Source organism: Lissotriton helveticus, chromosome 5_1 (genome assembly GCF_964261635.1).
Source record: "Lissotriton helveticus chromosome 5_1, aLisHel1.1, whole genome shotgun sequence".
Lineage (NCBI taxonomy): Eukaryota > Metazoa > Chordata > Amphibia > Caudata > Salamandridae > Lissotriton > Lissotriton helveticus.
Genome location: NC_136065.1, coordinates 1625327813 through 1625344270, shown reverse-complemented (window position 1 = coordinate 1625344270; position 16458 = coordinate 1625327813). Strand labels below are relative to the sequence as shown.

The 16458-nt window shown below is 46.3% G+C and overlaps 1 protein-coding gene across 1 annotated transcript in view; it reads right to left on the bottom strand.

Moving 5' to 3' along the window:
• Positions 1 to 267: 267 nt before the first annotated feature.
• LPCAT4 (lysophosphatidylcholine acyltransferase 4) overlaps positions 268 to 16458 on the bottom strand; it is a 539966-nt gene continuing 523775 nt past the window's right edge. The window contains exons 13-14 of the mRNA XM_078644815.1: positions 13974 to 14127; positions 268 to 3431 (exon numbers count right to left, since the gene is read on the bottom strand). Coding sequence (XP_078500941.1) covers positions 3235 to 3431; positions 13974 to 14127 — 351 coding nt within the window. The 3' untranslated portion in view covers positions 268 to 3234. The remainder of the gene's footprint in view (positions 3432 to 13973; positions 14128 to 16458) is intronic.

Sequence of the window (16458 nt, the reverse complement as noted above, 5' to 3'; positions counted from 1 at the left end):
GTTCGACTTTTCCTTTCACCACACATACAAACACTTGCATGTGGTGAAGTGTCTTATAAACTATGCTGCTTAAGTAACACTGAAGTATGGACACAGATACATACAAAATCTTCACATGTGCCCTAAGCCACACTCTAAATGATGAGCATTCATGACATCATGCCTCTCTCTGATGCAACATAAATGCTATAAAAATGTTTACGAACAATTCTAAAGAAAGAATAAACAAGTGTTGCCAACATCATTGCACACAGTTGAAATCTGGCATAGCCATTATTACCCAATCAGGGCAGTTTATTTGTGCTGAGAAATTTGAAGCTGTTTTGTGACAATGTACAGGTTTATCAACAGTTACAAAATAACTCAAGACTGGATTACTTTCTTTACATGGAACAACCCCCTCCACCCCTACTATATTCCCCCACAAAACCAGCCCCTCATAAATAAAAACATTCACACTTTTGGAAAGTTGTTTCCAAGGTGATTAAAAATACCACAAAGGGGGAAACACGAAGGCACTGAGGCAATAGCGGGCTCTGTGTTATGGGAAAACACGGCACAGGCACAAGAGGAAGCTAACGATCCCCAAGAAATATTTCAACAACCCTCCTCCCCTAGACTGCAAGCACCTCACTAAGTTCACAGACAAATTGGTATAATGGTAAAATTGTGTTTTCTGGGAGGGCTTAGAGTCAAGCCTTGTATGCTGATAAACATACAATATAGTGTATATCTTGCCATTGAAGAATAGGAATAGAAAATTCTGCAGTGCATACCACCTTCACGTACTGGTCAATTTGCTATTCTTCTATGACAAGAGGAACGTGCATCTATGTTTGACGGCATGCCTGCATTCTCACCAGGTACCTGCTTGACTGGCGGCATTATATCTCGTGGGCACGGTAACTGATAGATATTAGTCTTCTGTGGCTCTGCCTCCACACTAAATTAACATTTTCAAGGACTGTCAAGTCTGAACCTTAAGTGGGTGTTCATTGACTGGATGGTTGACTGAAAACCTATTTGTGACAGTACTCAGTTGAATAACATCCTACTGGTAAGTGGTTGTACCCAACATGCATCATAACCAGTCTCCTAGAGAAATCTATAAAGAGATGGAACTCATTTCTGTTGAGAAATGGAGGCACACCTCTGTGTGCTGGTGAATTTTGCATTCTTCAATGACAAGAAGACTATGTATCTGTGTTTGATAGAGTGCTTGCATCTTCACTAGGCACTGGCCAGATGAGCGGCATCATATAATTTGGGATATATATATTCCGTAATGCAGAGGTGCATGGCCTGTGACATTTAGGTTATATAATCTGTAACAGTCACGTTAAAATGGGATATAACTAAGAAATAAGCATCACCTGAGTGGTAGGCCTGTGCGATGCACACAGGCTGCTTTATGTGCTTCAAGGAGGGCTCCAGCTAATCCTGCACTTTACTGGAAGCTCCACAATGTACATTCACTAAAACTGCCCCTCTAAAGATCACAATTTAGCATAGTTGCAGCTGAACTAACAAATGAAGCCAGTGATACACCCGCTGACGTTGTCACTCACAAGACATTTCAAATATTAGTTAAATAGGAGGGGCTAAAGGAATTTTCGGAAAATGGAAAGCTAACAAAACCTCAAAGGCTCTTAACATTGTTTGGAGAACAATGTTCCCTCTAGTCATGTGAGTCCAGCTCTTTGATAGACGTTTTTCACTGGGAAGAGAGGTAGTAATGCTAAATGACAGATTAAAGGCCACAGCTGAAGAGAGGGTATTAAAGTCTCAGATGGATGGAATCACCATAGGTGCAATGGAGTGTGTGACACTATTAGCAGCATATAAAGATCAAGACACCAGCCACCATATACAGTTTGTGACAAAAAGGGCTCTATACAGAGCTTGTAACACATGCTGCCACGATAAAGAGCTTGCAGCTGTAGCGTCCCCATACATCCTCTGACATTAGCAGCTCTATATCCAGCAGTCCTACAGAATATTTGCAGAAGCTGTTCTAGAGAGCCAGCAAAGCCACGATACACGTTGACCTTACAACACTAGTGGTCCTAAAAGGCTAACAATAGCAGTACCTCTATACAGCTTGGAATACCACTGATTTTAAGTTAACGTCGGCAACAAGCTGCCATATAGAACCCATGGTGCCAGTGTCTCTTTATAGTCTGACAAAACAGTGGCCCCTGTAAAGTGTAGGACTTTAATGGCTAAACACAACTTGGTAATCAGTGGCTCTCCGCAGTATGTAAAATCAATAGATCATACAGCCTACAACACCTGCTGCACCCCACAGGTGGCCAGATACAACCAATAGTAATGCTTTATAGTTATTACACAATCCGTGGCCTTACATGGCCAGTCTCACAAGTGGCGAAGTACACCCTGATGCACCAGAGGCCCTACACAGCCTGCAACACTACTTACCCTACACAGACCGTGATACAAAGTGATTTTTAAAGTATACAATAGGCGTGATCTTAAAAAACCAGAAATTTGAGCAGTCCAACACATCTGGGATACCACTGACCATATACAGTTTGAGACTACACTGGTCCTGCACAAATTAACACCATCAGCGCTATGCAACCATCAACACCAGAATGGCTTCAGCCTTCAAAAACAGTGACCTTGCTTTTTTCTCATCTGTCAGCCATAGAAGACCAATCTATTGAACAGGTCACGTGTTGCATGAGCGAAGTCCAGAGGTGCAGAAAGGAGACTGGCATATTAAATGCTTTGGGGGACATTCCAATAGCACGGGATTCTTACAAAATCTGGTCCATGCTTTGTGATCCTCCTGGGATCCAAAGCGTTTGTCACAAAGATAACATAGGGCAGGAATGAAGGTGAACAACAAAGACATTTTAGCCCGCCTCCTTCACTGCGGCACCAAACTCCCAGAAGAATCCTGCAGCAAACTCAGCACTTTGAAGAGGTGTTTGGACTAATCCACTTTCTACTGTAAAATACCTTTAAATGGGCCCGAAAATTTAAGGCACGTGCAAACAATCCTTCCAAATGCCTGAGCTGCAGTCTCATGTGTTTCCTTTTATAAAAATACTTTCCTTTATTTTAATATAGTTATATATTTAAGTGGAAAAAATAAAATAAAACTCTTAGGATAGAGTTTTTTTAAATTTCATAAAATCTTCTGTTTTCCTTCGTGATTTTGCCACAAGTTGTACAGCGCCTGTAATATCCACTGTATGGATGTCCAGTTTAGTCTGTCTTCACTCGGGAGGCAGTGCTACTAGGGCCATTAACAACAGGTTCATCGATGCAGGTTCCATTTTCAGGGTCAATAGTCCGTTTTCCTTCTGCCTGCTGGCCCCTCTTGCGAGACACAGGAGGTCTCAGGTAGATGAGGAACAGTTGGCTGTAATCTGGGTGTGACAGGGCAAATTCCTGGAACACATCTGTGTGGGGGAAGGAGAAAAGGGTTCAAGGGGAGGGAATGGAGGAGAAAAAGAAAATGTCAAGTTAGAAAACTAGAACACCACATCAGCCTCCTCCACTCTGACACAGGCCAAGATTGCCTTCCTTTCTAGCATGTGCCACGCCACCTTGCTTTTTGTTTCACCTACTACTCTCTAAATGTCAGCCTACTCTTTTAATATATTTCCTGTCTATAGTTGATCTCGCTCCTCACCTATTAAGAAAGCAGAAAAATATTTGCACTCATACCATATTCCCCCACCCACGCCCTTGGACCCACCCACGCCCTTGGAGACGGGTGCTGAGGATATCATATCATATCTGATGTACAACAGAAGAAAACAAGTTACTTACCTGTAACTGTGGTTCCCCAGTATTGGTAACTTTTAGATTCCCATGCTTTTGTATCATTCCCTGTCGTTGGAATGGGAGTCTCGGTAACCAAAAATAACATTTCAGTAGGTACAAAAGAGAAAGAAAAAGCCTAGGCCTCATTCCCTTTTGTAGCATATCCGCCTCTTTTTGTAAAAGAGACCAAACAAATCATCAGCCAATCAGAAGAGCCTTACCCCTTAGAACCCTCCTGAAGGAACCTCAGAGCCTCAGATTTTCGCAGCCGTTGTGTAACAGTAACCATATCTGCTGGAGACTGAGCTTTCCTTGGGGAGGAGGGTGGGCGCATGGGAATCTATGAAAGTTACCAATACTGGGGAACCACAGTTACAGGTAAGTAACTTGTTTTCTTGGCCCAGTATTGGAACTTTCATAGATTCCCATGCTTTTCTATCAGAGTAGCAAGCAGTAAGCAATACAGCACATTTTGTGGCAAATCAGTCTGACCCTGTGCCTCATGGGAACAGTCCAGCCCGAACTGCCAAGCCATGCCTTACCTGGACCGGAAACAAGCTTCCGAGGACCGGTTTCTGGCATTTCAGCCGTCTTCAGCCCGGCTTGCTTGAATCCAGTGGCAAAGTGAGAAAGGGACTCACGTCTGAGCATACCCTGCCAACCTATGGCGAACAAAGCGGTACAAAAGGGGGTGGTGATGGACAGAGTATCTGAACCAATCAAACACTCACACCCAGTCAACAGATCTGGGTTTGATCAGATAGCCAAAAACCGGTCCTAGGATGCTTGATTCCGGTCCAGGAAAGACATGGCTTGGCAGTTCGGGCTGGACTGTTCCCATGAGGCACAGGGTCAAGGCTGATTTGCATATGGCCATGTCTGAACTGGGGTGGTGTGGAGTGCTAAAAGTACCAGAATCCCGAGGGGCGATCTGGAGGAGGGGCTAGCGGTGTGCGCTCCATTGCGGTGGTTTTTACTAATTGGCTCCCTTGAGCTTTGAGCCGACGGGCTCCTGGATGCTGCCCTGCGTGCCGGTTCGGGCATCGAGGCCATTGACTGTTGTTTGGCGGCCTTCTCCTCCACCCCTAAACCATTTTCTCTACTGATGAGGGAAGTTATCCCGAAACCCGAGCCATGTCTCGGGCGATACCCAAAAACCCTTGACATGTATCGGGTCTAGAGATTCATCAGTCCAACAAGTACCGACTTGCACCCACCTGGGTGATCCACTACTGAACTACAAGTACCAGAATCCCGAGGGGCGATCCGGAGGAGGGGCTAGCGGTGTGCGCTCCATTGCGGTGGTTTTTCCTAGGATGCTTGATTCCGGTCCAGGAAAGACATGGCTTGGCAATTCAGGCTGGACTGTTCCCATGAGGCACAGGGTCAAGGCTGATTTGCATATGGCCATGTCTGAACTGGGGTGGTGTGGAGTGCAAAAAAACGATGGATTTAGCCCCAGATCTCTGTACTGGGGTGAATGTATGACATTGTTCTGCATTCTGTCCATCAACTGTTGTTTTCCCTTTTAGACATGGCACTTTTTGTCTGGTATATAATGCCATTTTAGCTAAAGTCCACAGAGGTCCTGCTAACCAGGTCCTCCGTGCCAGTGCTCTTCCCCTAAAACAAGGTAACTGCTTAATTGTTCCCCAACTGGTAAGACCTTTAGCACCCTGTAAGTCCCTAGTAAATGGTGTCCTGGGTACCTAGGTCATCGGTAATAAAGAGGATCCCTAAGGGCTGCAGCATGTATTGTGCCACCCTAAGGAACCCACCACCAGACTCATGCTGACTGCCATTATAGGTTGCTTGAAATGTTACAGACAAATGTGAAAACACGACATGGCAAACATCCTGTGCCATGCACACTGCATGCAATATTTGTAAGTTACCCTTACAGCAGGCCTTATAGCCCTAAAGCAGGGTTCAATTTATTACATTTTAGGACATATCTGTACGAGCAGATGTGCCCCTGTGCTGTCTAGTTCAATTTGTAGATAGTTCAAATGAACAGGGAATCCATCTTAAGTATATATAAACTGGGCACTGGTCATTCTGGAGATCCCCAGCTACATGATGGCTTCACTGAAACCTATGGTGTTTGGTATTAAACCTCTTGTTTTAATAAAGCCCTATGGACACCAGTAGTAGATTTATAAAAACATGCACCCACAGAGCGCCTTGGAGGTGCCCCCTGAAAACCTACCAGCCTCTTAGTGTGCTAGCTGACTGGTAATGTCCAGCCTGCCACCACAGACATGTTTCTGATCCCCTGCAGGTGAGAGCCCGTGCCTGTGAGGCCAGAAACAATACCTGCTTCGTAGGAAGTTGTTCATACCTCCTCCAGCAGGATGGCTAATTGATCTGCATACTAAGGCCAGGGACTACAAGGCCCCTGGTGCCTCTGATATACTACCCTCGCTTCCCCCAGACCTAAAAGATGCCACCACCTGCCCTATATGGCTCATTTAGCACCAGGACAGAAGGAAAATTAGCAATGCAAGGAGGCGTGGTGCACTAACCACCATTTTGATTTTGGCACAATTAGGAATTCTGTGACAGGGTTATGCTCATTCCCCAAAGGAAGTGGTCATATGGAGGGTGTAGTGACCCCAAGAATAACTAGCCCATTGACAACTACCCTTCTCTCCCCTTAACACTCCTTGATTAGGGATGTAGGTGGCACCATGACACCAGGAACTCAGATTCCCCTGAAACCAAGAAGAAAGAGAGCATAAGAAACGAGAACTACGCAATACTTGGGGACTTTGGCACCAAATCCTGCCTGCCTGCCTGCTCCTGTCCTGACAATTGTGACAACCTCATTCGTACTGCAGCTATGCATCCTTCAAAAGACTCTCAGGACCACCAGCACTTCGTCAAGCCACCAGAATCTCCCTTGAAGTGGAGGAGCCACTTCCCTGCAACCTGCAGGCACCAACTGTGACGTCTGATTCACTGTTCTGTTGATCACTGGTTCAACAGACGCAGCAGACGCACAGAAGGAGTTCACCGCTCTCCTAAAGGTCAGATCCGTCTTCCCACCAAGTTTGGTGACGCCAGGACCCCCAGGTGCACCGATACCCAGGGTACCAGACCCCTTGCAGCAACCAAAGCTTCTTTGAGTCGGATCCGGACTCTAACGCAGCGAAGATCAACAAGCCAGCGTGGGATGTCAGCATTACAGAGGCCAGCACAGAGAATGGCCCAGCTGCCCTGTTTTGCCCTCCATAGTAGGTCTAAACGAGAACTGAGTGCCTTTGATGCTCTGGCCCAGTTGACCAAAAAGCTCTGCATTCGGACTCCCCAGCCCATATCCATGAACACCGACTGTGCCGTCTGCTCCCAGACCCTCATGAACTGAGCCCCCTCCCCTCTGGAAGCTCCGGGACTTGTCCCAAAGTCTCCCTCTGCTGCCCTTTTTTTTAGGTGGCTCCCCCTCTTGGCTTAAGGTGTAGCGCACAAGGCCAACAACGCATCCAGCAACTCTGCACCCGGACACCTCAGGGCAGGTAACCTGAATTGCTGGTGATTCTTGCGTCTGTGACCCTTTGAACCTTGACAAGGAAGGAAAACAATGGAACCCTACTCACTATGGAACCAGGGCAATAGGTATATAAGGAAAAACAACAGTTCCTGTGGATTGATAAGATACCTTTGTAATAAAGGAGGCAAAATTGCAATATTTTAAAGGGTACCTCAATGACAGAGGTCGAAAGAAACAGTATCACAGGAGAATTCATGTAACATTTTTATAAATCTTTGAACCAAAAGCAATATAAACATAATTTGGAAATCAAAAAACATTGTGTCCCAAGTGAGAACGGGAACCCAAAGTTAAGTGAGAGTGTGAATTTCTATATACAAAGTTTCCACAATTTTGTAAGTCGACCATTAACAAGAATAATCTCTATGTAGACAGCACCAATATGCAATGACATGCGCTGTGTAATGGTTCGCTTCTTCTGTGTGTCGACGGCGTTTCGACCCTATAGTCAGTGTAGGGTCTCTTCAGGACTAACGATGAAGGGACATCTGAGGATTTAACTGCGCAGTCTCGTGAATTGTGTGCCACACGTGGAAAAATAGAAGAAAATAAGTTACTCACAAGAGAACCCGTCCAGGTACTCAATATGAGGAAAAACTGCCAGTAAAATGATTGGAATGCGGCCAGATGGGCTCAGGGCGTACTTCGCTACAGCCTTAGCGGGGGAAATCCCTTTGGTAAATGTTAACCAGTGACAATGCACTGTAACCATAATGTAGATAAATATACTGCGGGACAGCGCTCCGCCTTTTCGAGTAGCAAGGCTGCTTCAGTCAGCCTTGAGAGGTACAGAAAAATGTTACATGAATTCTCCTGTGTTAGTGTTTCTTTCACCCTCTGTCATTGAGATACCCTCTAAAATATTGCAATTTTGCCTCCTTGACTACAAAGGTATCTTATCAATCCACAGGAATCGTTGTTTTTCCTTTGCACCTTGAGTCATAAAGGGGACCCTGAAATACAATTGCAAGTACCTGCATGTAGTATAGGTTTCTTACGCATTAGGAAAGCATTACCGCATAAAAATGCATTTGTATGACATTTTTACTTACCTATACAAATTAACTCAAAAAGTACTTACTTAATTACAAAGTTTTACGTGTTAAAAAAACATTAAAATACCTGTTATTTCTCTAAATTGGTGTTTCTTGTTGAGTGCATCTCATTTATTGGCTCAGTGTGTTCAACAAATGCTTAAAACTACCCTCTGATAAGCCTTAATTGCTCGCTACAACACTACACTACAACAAAAGAGAGCATTTGGGATTATTACATTAAATACTGTAAGCCAATAAGGGTCGTCTGGACTTTCTACATTATGTACCTCATTTTAGTACACTACATAAAAAGACTGCTTCCTGGCATTTTCAGAAATGCAATTTAAAACCTGACTTCACCGCAAGTTAGGATTTTTAATTAGGATTCCAGAGACACCAAACTTAAACCAATTATACTATCCCATTTGGTAATTAAACGTATAATGTAATAAGGTAATCCTAATGTTATCCTATGTTAAAGGTAGGCCTTTTAGTAGTGAAGGACAAGTTACTTACCTTCAGTAATGCCTTATCTGGTAGAGACACCTCCTGCCAGAACACACATTGTTTGAGATTTCTGAGAGTGGGTATCTCACCTTCTAGGGGGTCAGAAACAAGTCTGTGGTGGCAGACTGGACAGGATCGGTCAGCCAGCACACTAGGGCATGCGCCCTTCTCAACACATACGGACTATGAAAGTATTCCAATGAATTATGGTATTCCTCACCAAGACCTGGCTCAACCCCACATCTGCCTCAGCGATCCCCGGTGGATATAAATTTACTCACCAGAATTATACCAACAAGATGGGAGGAGGAGCAGCCACCATCCACAAAGAGACCACACAGTGTACCACCACCACGGACTCCCCCTCCCCCCCCCTCCCCGGAAACATTTCAACGTCAAGCTCCACATGGACAACAAAACAACCATCAGAGGCCCCCTCGCATACCAACCCCCAGCCCCAGCTCCAGCTTCTGCAACACCATTGTAGACTTTATTATGTCCCTAGCCTTAGACACCAAGGACTAAATCTTCCTCGGTGACCTAAATTTCCACATCGATGATCTCAACAACAAAAACATCTCACACAGCCCCGACAGTATGAGCAGCCTCGGATTGACCCAGATCATGCACGACCCTACACAAACTGTAGGACAGACTATGGACACATTTTGTCTCCTCCTGCAACCGTAACAAATACAGCCATGTCACAAAACTCACATGGACTGATCACTCCATTGTCCACTTAAGCATCTCCAGCTCCAGCACGGCCACCCTAAATATGACCAACGGCCCCCACTGGAGGTGGAATAAAATCTCTCAGACCAGCTGGGCCAAAACACTCAACACCTCCAACCCTGCTACCACCACCAACCTCGAACAGAAAGTGAAAAATATCAACCCCATGATCACCAATTGTGCAGACATTATCGTCCCTAACAAGAGCTACTTCCAGAGAAAATCCTCCAAAAAGGCCAACTGGTAGACCCAAGAACTCAGAACAGCGATCTTCCAACATGCAATGGAAGGTAGGTGGCATGGAGGGAGGGGTAGTCTCGAAGGGGAGGCAGTAGCACATTTGACCTACCTGCAAAACCCACCTGTCTGACGTGATGTTGAGCCAGTGGGGGAGGTGATGTCGAATCCTGATGCCCACTGGCAACTGGTGGCCCTGAAAAGTCGGACTAGGAGGGTTTGGAGGCTGCTGCAGAGGGGTCGCTGGTGGACTAGCCCGCCCGCTGCCCCCCAGACCCTCGACACTGGGTCCCACGTTGCCAGCCACGCAGAGGCTGGACGGCTTGCGCAGGCCTGTGGCTCTGGGTGAAATGTGGCGGGCACCCCTTCCGTAGCCACAAAAGGGGCAAAAAGCAGACTAAGCGAGCAAGAGGTGGTAGCGAGGCAACCATCCTATCCACAGGAGCTCCTGTGCTGGGTTTGGACCAAGTGCCCAGAAGGATGTCCTTGAGGGCCTCATTGAACGGCAGCAGGGGCTCCCAGTGCCGGTTGAAGCAACTCAGTCAAGAGGTTAGTCCTGACCGCCACAGTAGGAAGCTCAAGGTTCAAGGCCTCAGCTGCCCTACGCAACACCACAGCGTAAAAGGCTCCCTCCTCTATAGCCACGGTAGGGGGAGAAAGCATGCCAAGGTCTGGAGAAGTGTCCAGACCAGTGGCCTCACCCAACTCCTCTCCCCAGTCCGGTACTTATAAATGGTCTGCGAGAGGGTCCACAGACCCGTCCAAGTCCTCCTTACCCTCCTCTGGTTGCCACTCAGGGTGATGGGGAACACCATGGGAGAACAGAGGTACAAAAGTACCGGTCGGCGCAGGTACCGATGTCGGCCGACGCCGGTTCGGCTCCGTGTACATGTCGAGGGAGAGTCTAGAGGCGATGTCGGCTGGGGACATAACCGGCGTCGGAGGGGCAGAGGTTTTGCTAACGGATTCGGTACCGGAGGAGGTGTTGTAAAGTCAACTGGTCTAGGCCTGGATCCCTGCGGTGCCGAAGCCGCCGGCAGTGAAGGCCTAGAACCCACAGCTGAGTAAACGGGGCCCGAAGGTGGAGTCGGGCTGCCCAAAGATGGAGTGGAGGGCTTCGAAAAAACTACGAAGTTTGGCAGGGGTCGCTCAGGGTCCCGGGAAGGGAGGGAAGCTCGGAGCCGACCCAACAGGCTCTGCGGGCAGAGCGGACGACCATCTCCCACATCCCGCGTCGCGTCAGACGGGGAGAACACGAAGAGAGGTGGTGCTACGACTTACCCGAAGACGAAGGCTTCGACGAGGAGTGTGTGGTGATGGCTATGCGACCGCCCTCTCAACTGGGACCTCGAGTGGCGCAGCACGACTTTGGGTCGTGGTCGCACTCCAGACACCAGAGGCACACTAGAAGTGGGTCAGTCACCGACATCAGCTGGTGGCAGGAGCCACAAGGCTTGAAGCCGGTCCGCCGATGTGACATCCCAGTGCACCAAGAGTCGAACAACTCGAAAGAGATGTCAACAAAAGTCAGAAAACGGACAAAAAGTGACTAGAGACCACTTTCTCTGGATCTGCGCTGGCTGGTGCAGAAAAATAAAGAACTGACGTCAGAGTACAGGGGCGGCGTCTAAGTAGATACCCCGACATCATTGTGGAAATCACGATGACAACGACGAACGTGGAGTCGACCGATGCCACCTACCGACACGCAGGGGTGCTGCTGAAGTAAAATTCTCCGGATCCAGCCTGACGCTTGGGAGTAATTCTAAGGTAAGAAATCCATAACTAATAGTCTCTTTCAGATATAATTTCCTATGCAGACGATACCCAACTCATCCTCTCACTCACCGATGACCCCTCCACCACCAGAACCAACTTCCACAGATGCATGACAAAATCCAACTGGATGAAGAGCAACTGCCTACAGCTGAACACAGGCAAGACTGAAGTACTGATCTTTGGCAAAAGCAGCAACACATTGAATGACTCCTGGTGGCCATCAGACCTAGGGCCCGCACCCACTCCCTGCGACCACGCTAGAAACCTCAGAAACATCATTGACAACAAGCTCACCATGAAATCACAGATCATTACGGTCTCACCTGCCTGCTTCCTCACTCTGCGAGTGGCTACCCCTACATACGAGATGCACTGTGACACAGGCCCTCATCACCAGCCGACTGGAATACTGCAACACCCTCTACGTAGGAATCGTCGTACACCTCCTACAGAGACTTCAGACCATACAGAACGCCGCAGCAAGAATCATCCTTGGCCTTCCCCGATAAACCCACATCACACCCCACCTCAGGCAACACCACTGGCCCCCCGTACAGAAGAGATACCCATTTAAGCTGCTGACCCACGCACACAAGACTCTACACAACCAAGGACTTGCAAACTTTAACCACTACCTGAATTTCCAACTGTCACGAAGACTACACTCCGCCTCCCTTTCTCACCATATCTACCAAAGCAGAAGTGGAGGACGCTCTTTCTCCCACATCTCAGCAAAGACCTGGAACAGCCTCCCAACGCACCTCTTGACCATCACCTCAATCTTGGAATTACGAAAGGCTCTCAAAGCCTGGCTGTTCGAATAAGCCTCTGGACCTGCAAGCACCTGGTAACCCTATTGGGTGATTAGCCACACTTTATAAATCTTGATTGATTGACTAGAGGACCAGAAGGGTTCAGGGGCACCTCTAAGGTACCCTCTGGGCACATATAATATAAATCCATCATTGGATTCAGTATACGGTTATTAATAGGAGAGTTTGATAACAAACGCCATATGTAGCTGGACTGTTCCCATTGGGCGCAGGGTCAAGCCCGATTTCCATATGGCTGGGTCCAAACTGGAACTGCATGGTGAGCAAAAAAAATATGGATTTAGGCCCAGATCTCTGTACTGGGGTGAATGTATGACATTGTTCTGCTTTTTGTCCATCAATTGTTCTTTTTGCATTTGTTGCAGTGAAGCCATTATGTAGCTGGGTAACTCATTTGAACCAGTGCTCAGTACAAACCTTAAGATGCATCAGTGTTCACTTGCAATACTAGTAAAAGAAGTAGACATCACTGGGGCATTCCTGCTCAGGTAAATATGTCCTCACATAAAATAAAATTCACCAATGCCTTGAGGCTCAAAAGCCTGCTCTGTTGTAGGGGTGACTCATTTATATTAAATACAGGGATTTTGGCAAGGCACACAGGAGTGTACACTGTTGTGTTTTCACTCATTGTTTGCACAATATCTTGCAGCCTGCAAAGGCAGTCTGTGTGGAACTTGTGTATAGACCCCCTAGGGTGGCTTAAGATAGGCTGCAGCCCTGAGGGACCCTCTTTAGTCCCCATGCCTTAAGAACCAGGGGTACCATTTATGAGGTACTTAGTGTTGCTAAAGTTCTTTGCCAACTGGGTTACAACTAGACATCACAGTGTTTTAAGTAAAGATCACTGACAATAAGGTCTGGTTAGAAGGCCTCAGTGCACTGTCAGGGTTAAAAACCAAGATCTAGTAGCTAAATGTGGACAAAAAGTAGGAGGGGTACTGCAACAAAAAACCCAGTTTCCTACACTATCCAAATGTAGTGTAGAGTTCTGTGCAGGAAGCTAATGTTTAACTGGCTCAGAGCTAGGTATGTTGGCCTACAGTGGCTGAAGCACAGTGTTTGGCAAACTTAGTAGAAATGCAGTCTCAGTCACTCTAGTTTGCTGTTTCCGAATGAAAGAGTCAAAGAAGGAAGGAGAATCTGTGGCCATAAACAAAAACAAAACAAAAAAAACCATCTCTAGACTTTTTTCCATGTGAAAGGCGGAAGACAAAAAATGCTGCATGCAGAGGATACTTGCAATATCGCCTGTCCACCAAAATATACTAGCAGCTGTAAATAAAGGAAATATTCAGACTCGGTCACAGAATGCCTACTGCATAAGAGCATAGGATGGCAGATTTCAAACCTCAAGTTAAAAGGAACACACCAGCTTTCCTTCAAACAACAACACCTCAGTAAATGCAGTATGTCCCAGGGGCAATATTGCAGGAACAGACTTACATCTAGGTTAACTACTTTATAATGAATGGTAAAGTTAGGCTAACAATTTACCTCTGGAAAGCCCTTCTGTTTCTTTCTCCGAGCAGATTTCAGCAAAAACCTTGGAGTAGTCGCTGCGGAAGGTACCAAGCAGTGTGCGTAGTATGGAGGAGAAGCCAGTTTCATATAATATGAGCTCTCCTTCCTGACACTCCTCTGCAAATAGCTGGAAATAAGCAAAAATGGTATAATGAATGTGGAAAATTGAACGTTGAAAAACGTAATTTCTCAGCGGTGCAGAGAAAGCATTAGAAAGGGTGCAATAGGGAAAATAAAAGGAACACAAACATAAAATAGAAAATAAAACGCAGGCAATGATGAAGAGTAGAAAAGCACAGATGATGGAGAGGATGATGAAAAGAAAAAGTATTAGTGACAGGGTGGCGTTCCACTGAGGGGTTTCAAATGATGTTAAAAGGACAATGGGTTTAATGCTCCAGTTGTCTTAGACCATTGAGGTGGAAACTACCCTAATGATAGTTACCTAAAACATTTTTATATTGTACATGGTTCCCCCAACAGCAACGTCCTGTTAGCAGATGCCATGGAGTAGTTACGAAGGTGCGGAGAAGTAATTTGCAAGTCATACAGAAAGGATGTTACTTACCCTGTAAGCATCGGTCTTTGAAAGTAGAGCTGTATATTCACACGACTAGAATACTCCTACCATCTAGTGTTGGGTCTGGAGGTTTGCAAGTAGTTTTTCTTACTGCACATCTTTTACAGTCACAAGATAAGGCAACTCCTTTCGGGGAAAGTGCGCATGGGCATTAACTCGATTGCTAGATAGTTTTGAACGCAAGAGGGTGAGAATGGAGTAAGTGTAGTGTAGATATGTCCATGTGTATGGAACGGAATAATAAGAACTGCAACTATCACAGGTGTCGGGGGTGGAGGGAGGGCGCAAGTAAATCTACAGCTCTACAAGCAATTAACAGATGTTCACAGGGCAACATAATCCGTTCAAGGAATGTGTGCTGTAGATACACAGGCTTTGCATAAACTGTATAGCAGTATTCTCCCAAAGTGGTGGCTAACCAGTGGGTTTTGCAAAAGTGTTTAAGCACTGCTCGTCCTACATTAGCTTGGTGACGTGCTAATACATCCACACAATAATGTTTGGTAAATGTGTGTGGTGTAGACCATGTAGCTGCCTTACATGTCAGCTATGGGAACGTTGTCTGAAATGGCCATAGATGCTCCTATTTTGCAAGTAGAATGTGCTCTAGGAGGTATAGTTAAAGTTCTTTTAGCTTGAACATAGAAAGTTTCAATACATTTAACAATCCATCTAGAAATACCTGATTTAGAAATAGGATTCCCTTTATGAGGTGGAGCAAAGGAAACAAAAAGTTGTTTTGTGAAAATCTTTTTTCCTATTAATATAGTATAATAGTGGTCTTTTGACATCAAGTGCGTGTTGATCTCTTTCTGCTACTGAATCAGATAGAGGGAAGAACACAGGTAACACATCTGATTGGTTAATATGAAAAGCAGAGACTACTTTTGGAAGGAATTTTGAGTTAGTACAAAGAACTATATACATTGTCATCCTTGGGATATTCTGGAATGACATCCTCGTCTAAACGGTATGTATGTGGCTCTGGTACGTCATTCCCCCCACCTAAATCGTACTCCTCGTCAGTGTGGTGTGATGATGCAGGAGATTGAACAGGAGAAGTTATAGGTTCAATGTAAGGAGGGATAGGAGAGGAAGAGGGTGAAGGAGAGGAAGGGTGCATTGGAGAAGTTGCACAATCCTTCTTTTTGGCAGGAACCACAGGTGGAAGTGGTGTGTCTGCTGGTCTTTTCTTATAAGGAATAGCTTCCACATGTCCAGTTTTTGGATTAATATGGACTTTTTGCTGTTAAGGATCTGGTCTAAACAGCTCTTCCTGTTCTATAATCTTCTTCGGCGTCGATTTTTTCGGTGCCGATAGGGGTTGCTTAGTGCTCTTTGCCTTAGGAGGAGTGATTGAGTCCTGTGGCAATTTTTTCGGTGCCGAAGGTGGTTTAGGCTTGGTAGGCTTGTCAGAGGGTTTAGGCGTGTCTGTATCAGGCCTTGGAGTCTTTGGTACCGATATTGGAGCTTTTGGCGTGGAGACAGGTTTCGTTGGGCCTGCGGCGCCGGAATCTAGCTTCCCATCTTTATTCTTGGAACCGGAAGGTTTCGGAGTCGAAGCTTTCGGGTCCGGTGCGTTTCTTGGCTTCGGCACCGATACGTCTTTTGGTTCGAGTGCCAAAGGGTCTTTGTCTTTGGGCACCGAATGGCGTTTTGGCTTCGGTGTCGAAGAGTCCTTCGGTGTCGAAGGATGTTTCGGTGCCAATGGAGGAGGTGGAATTGGCACATGTGGTTTTTTCAGCGCCGAGGCACCGGAAGGCGTAGTCTTTTTCCTCGGAGCCGAGCCCAAAGGCGGGGTCTGAGGGTAAATTTCGGTCTCGACTGTGCCCCATGGGCGGAGTGGCGACCGCTGCCTTTGGCTTGGGTATTGTATGT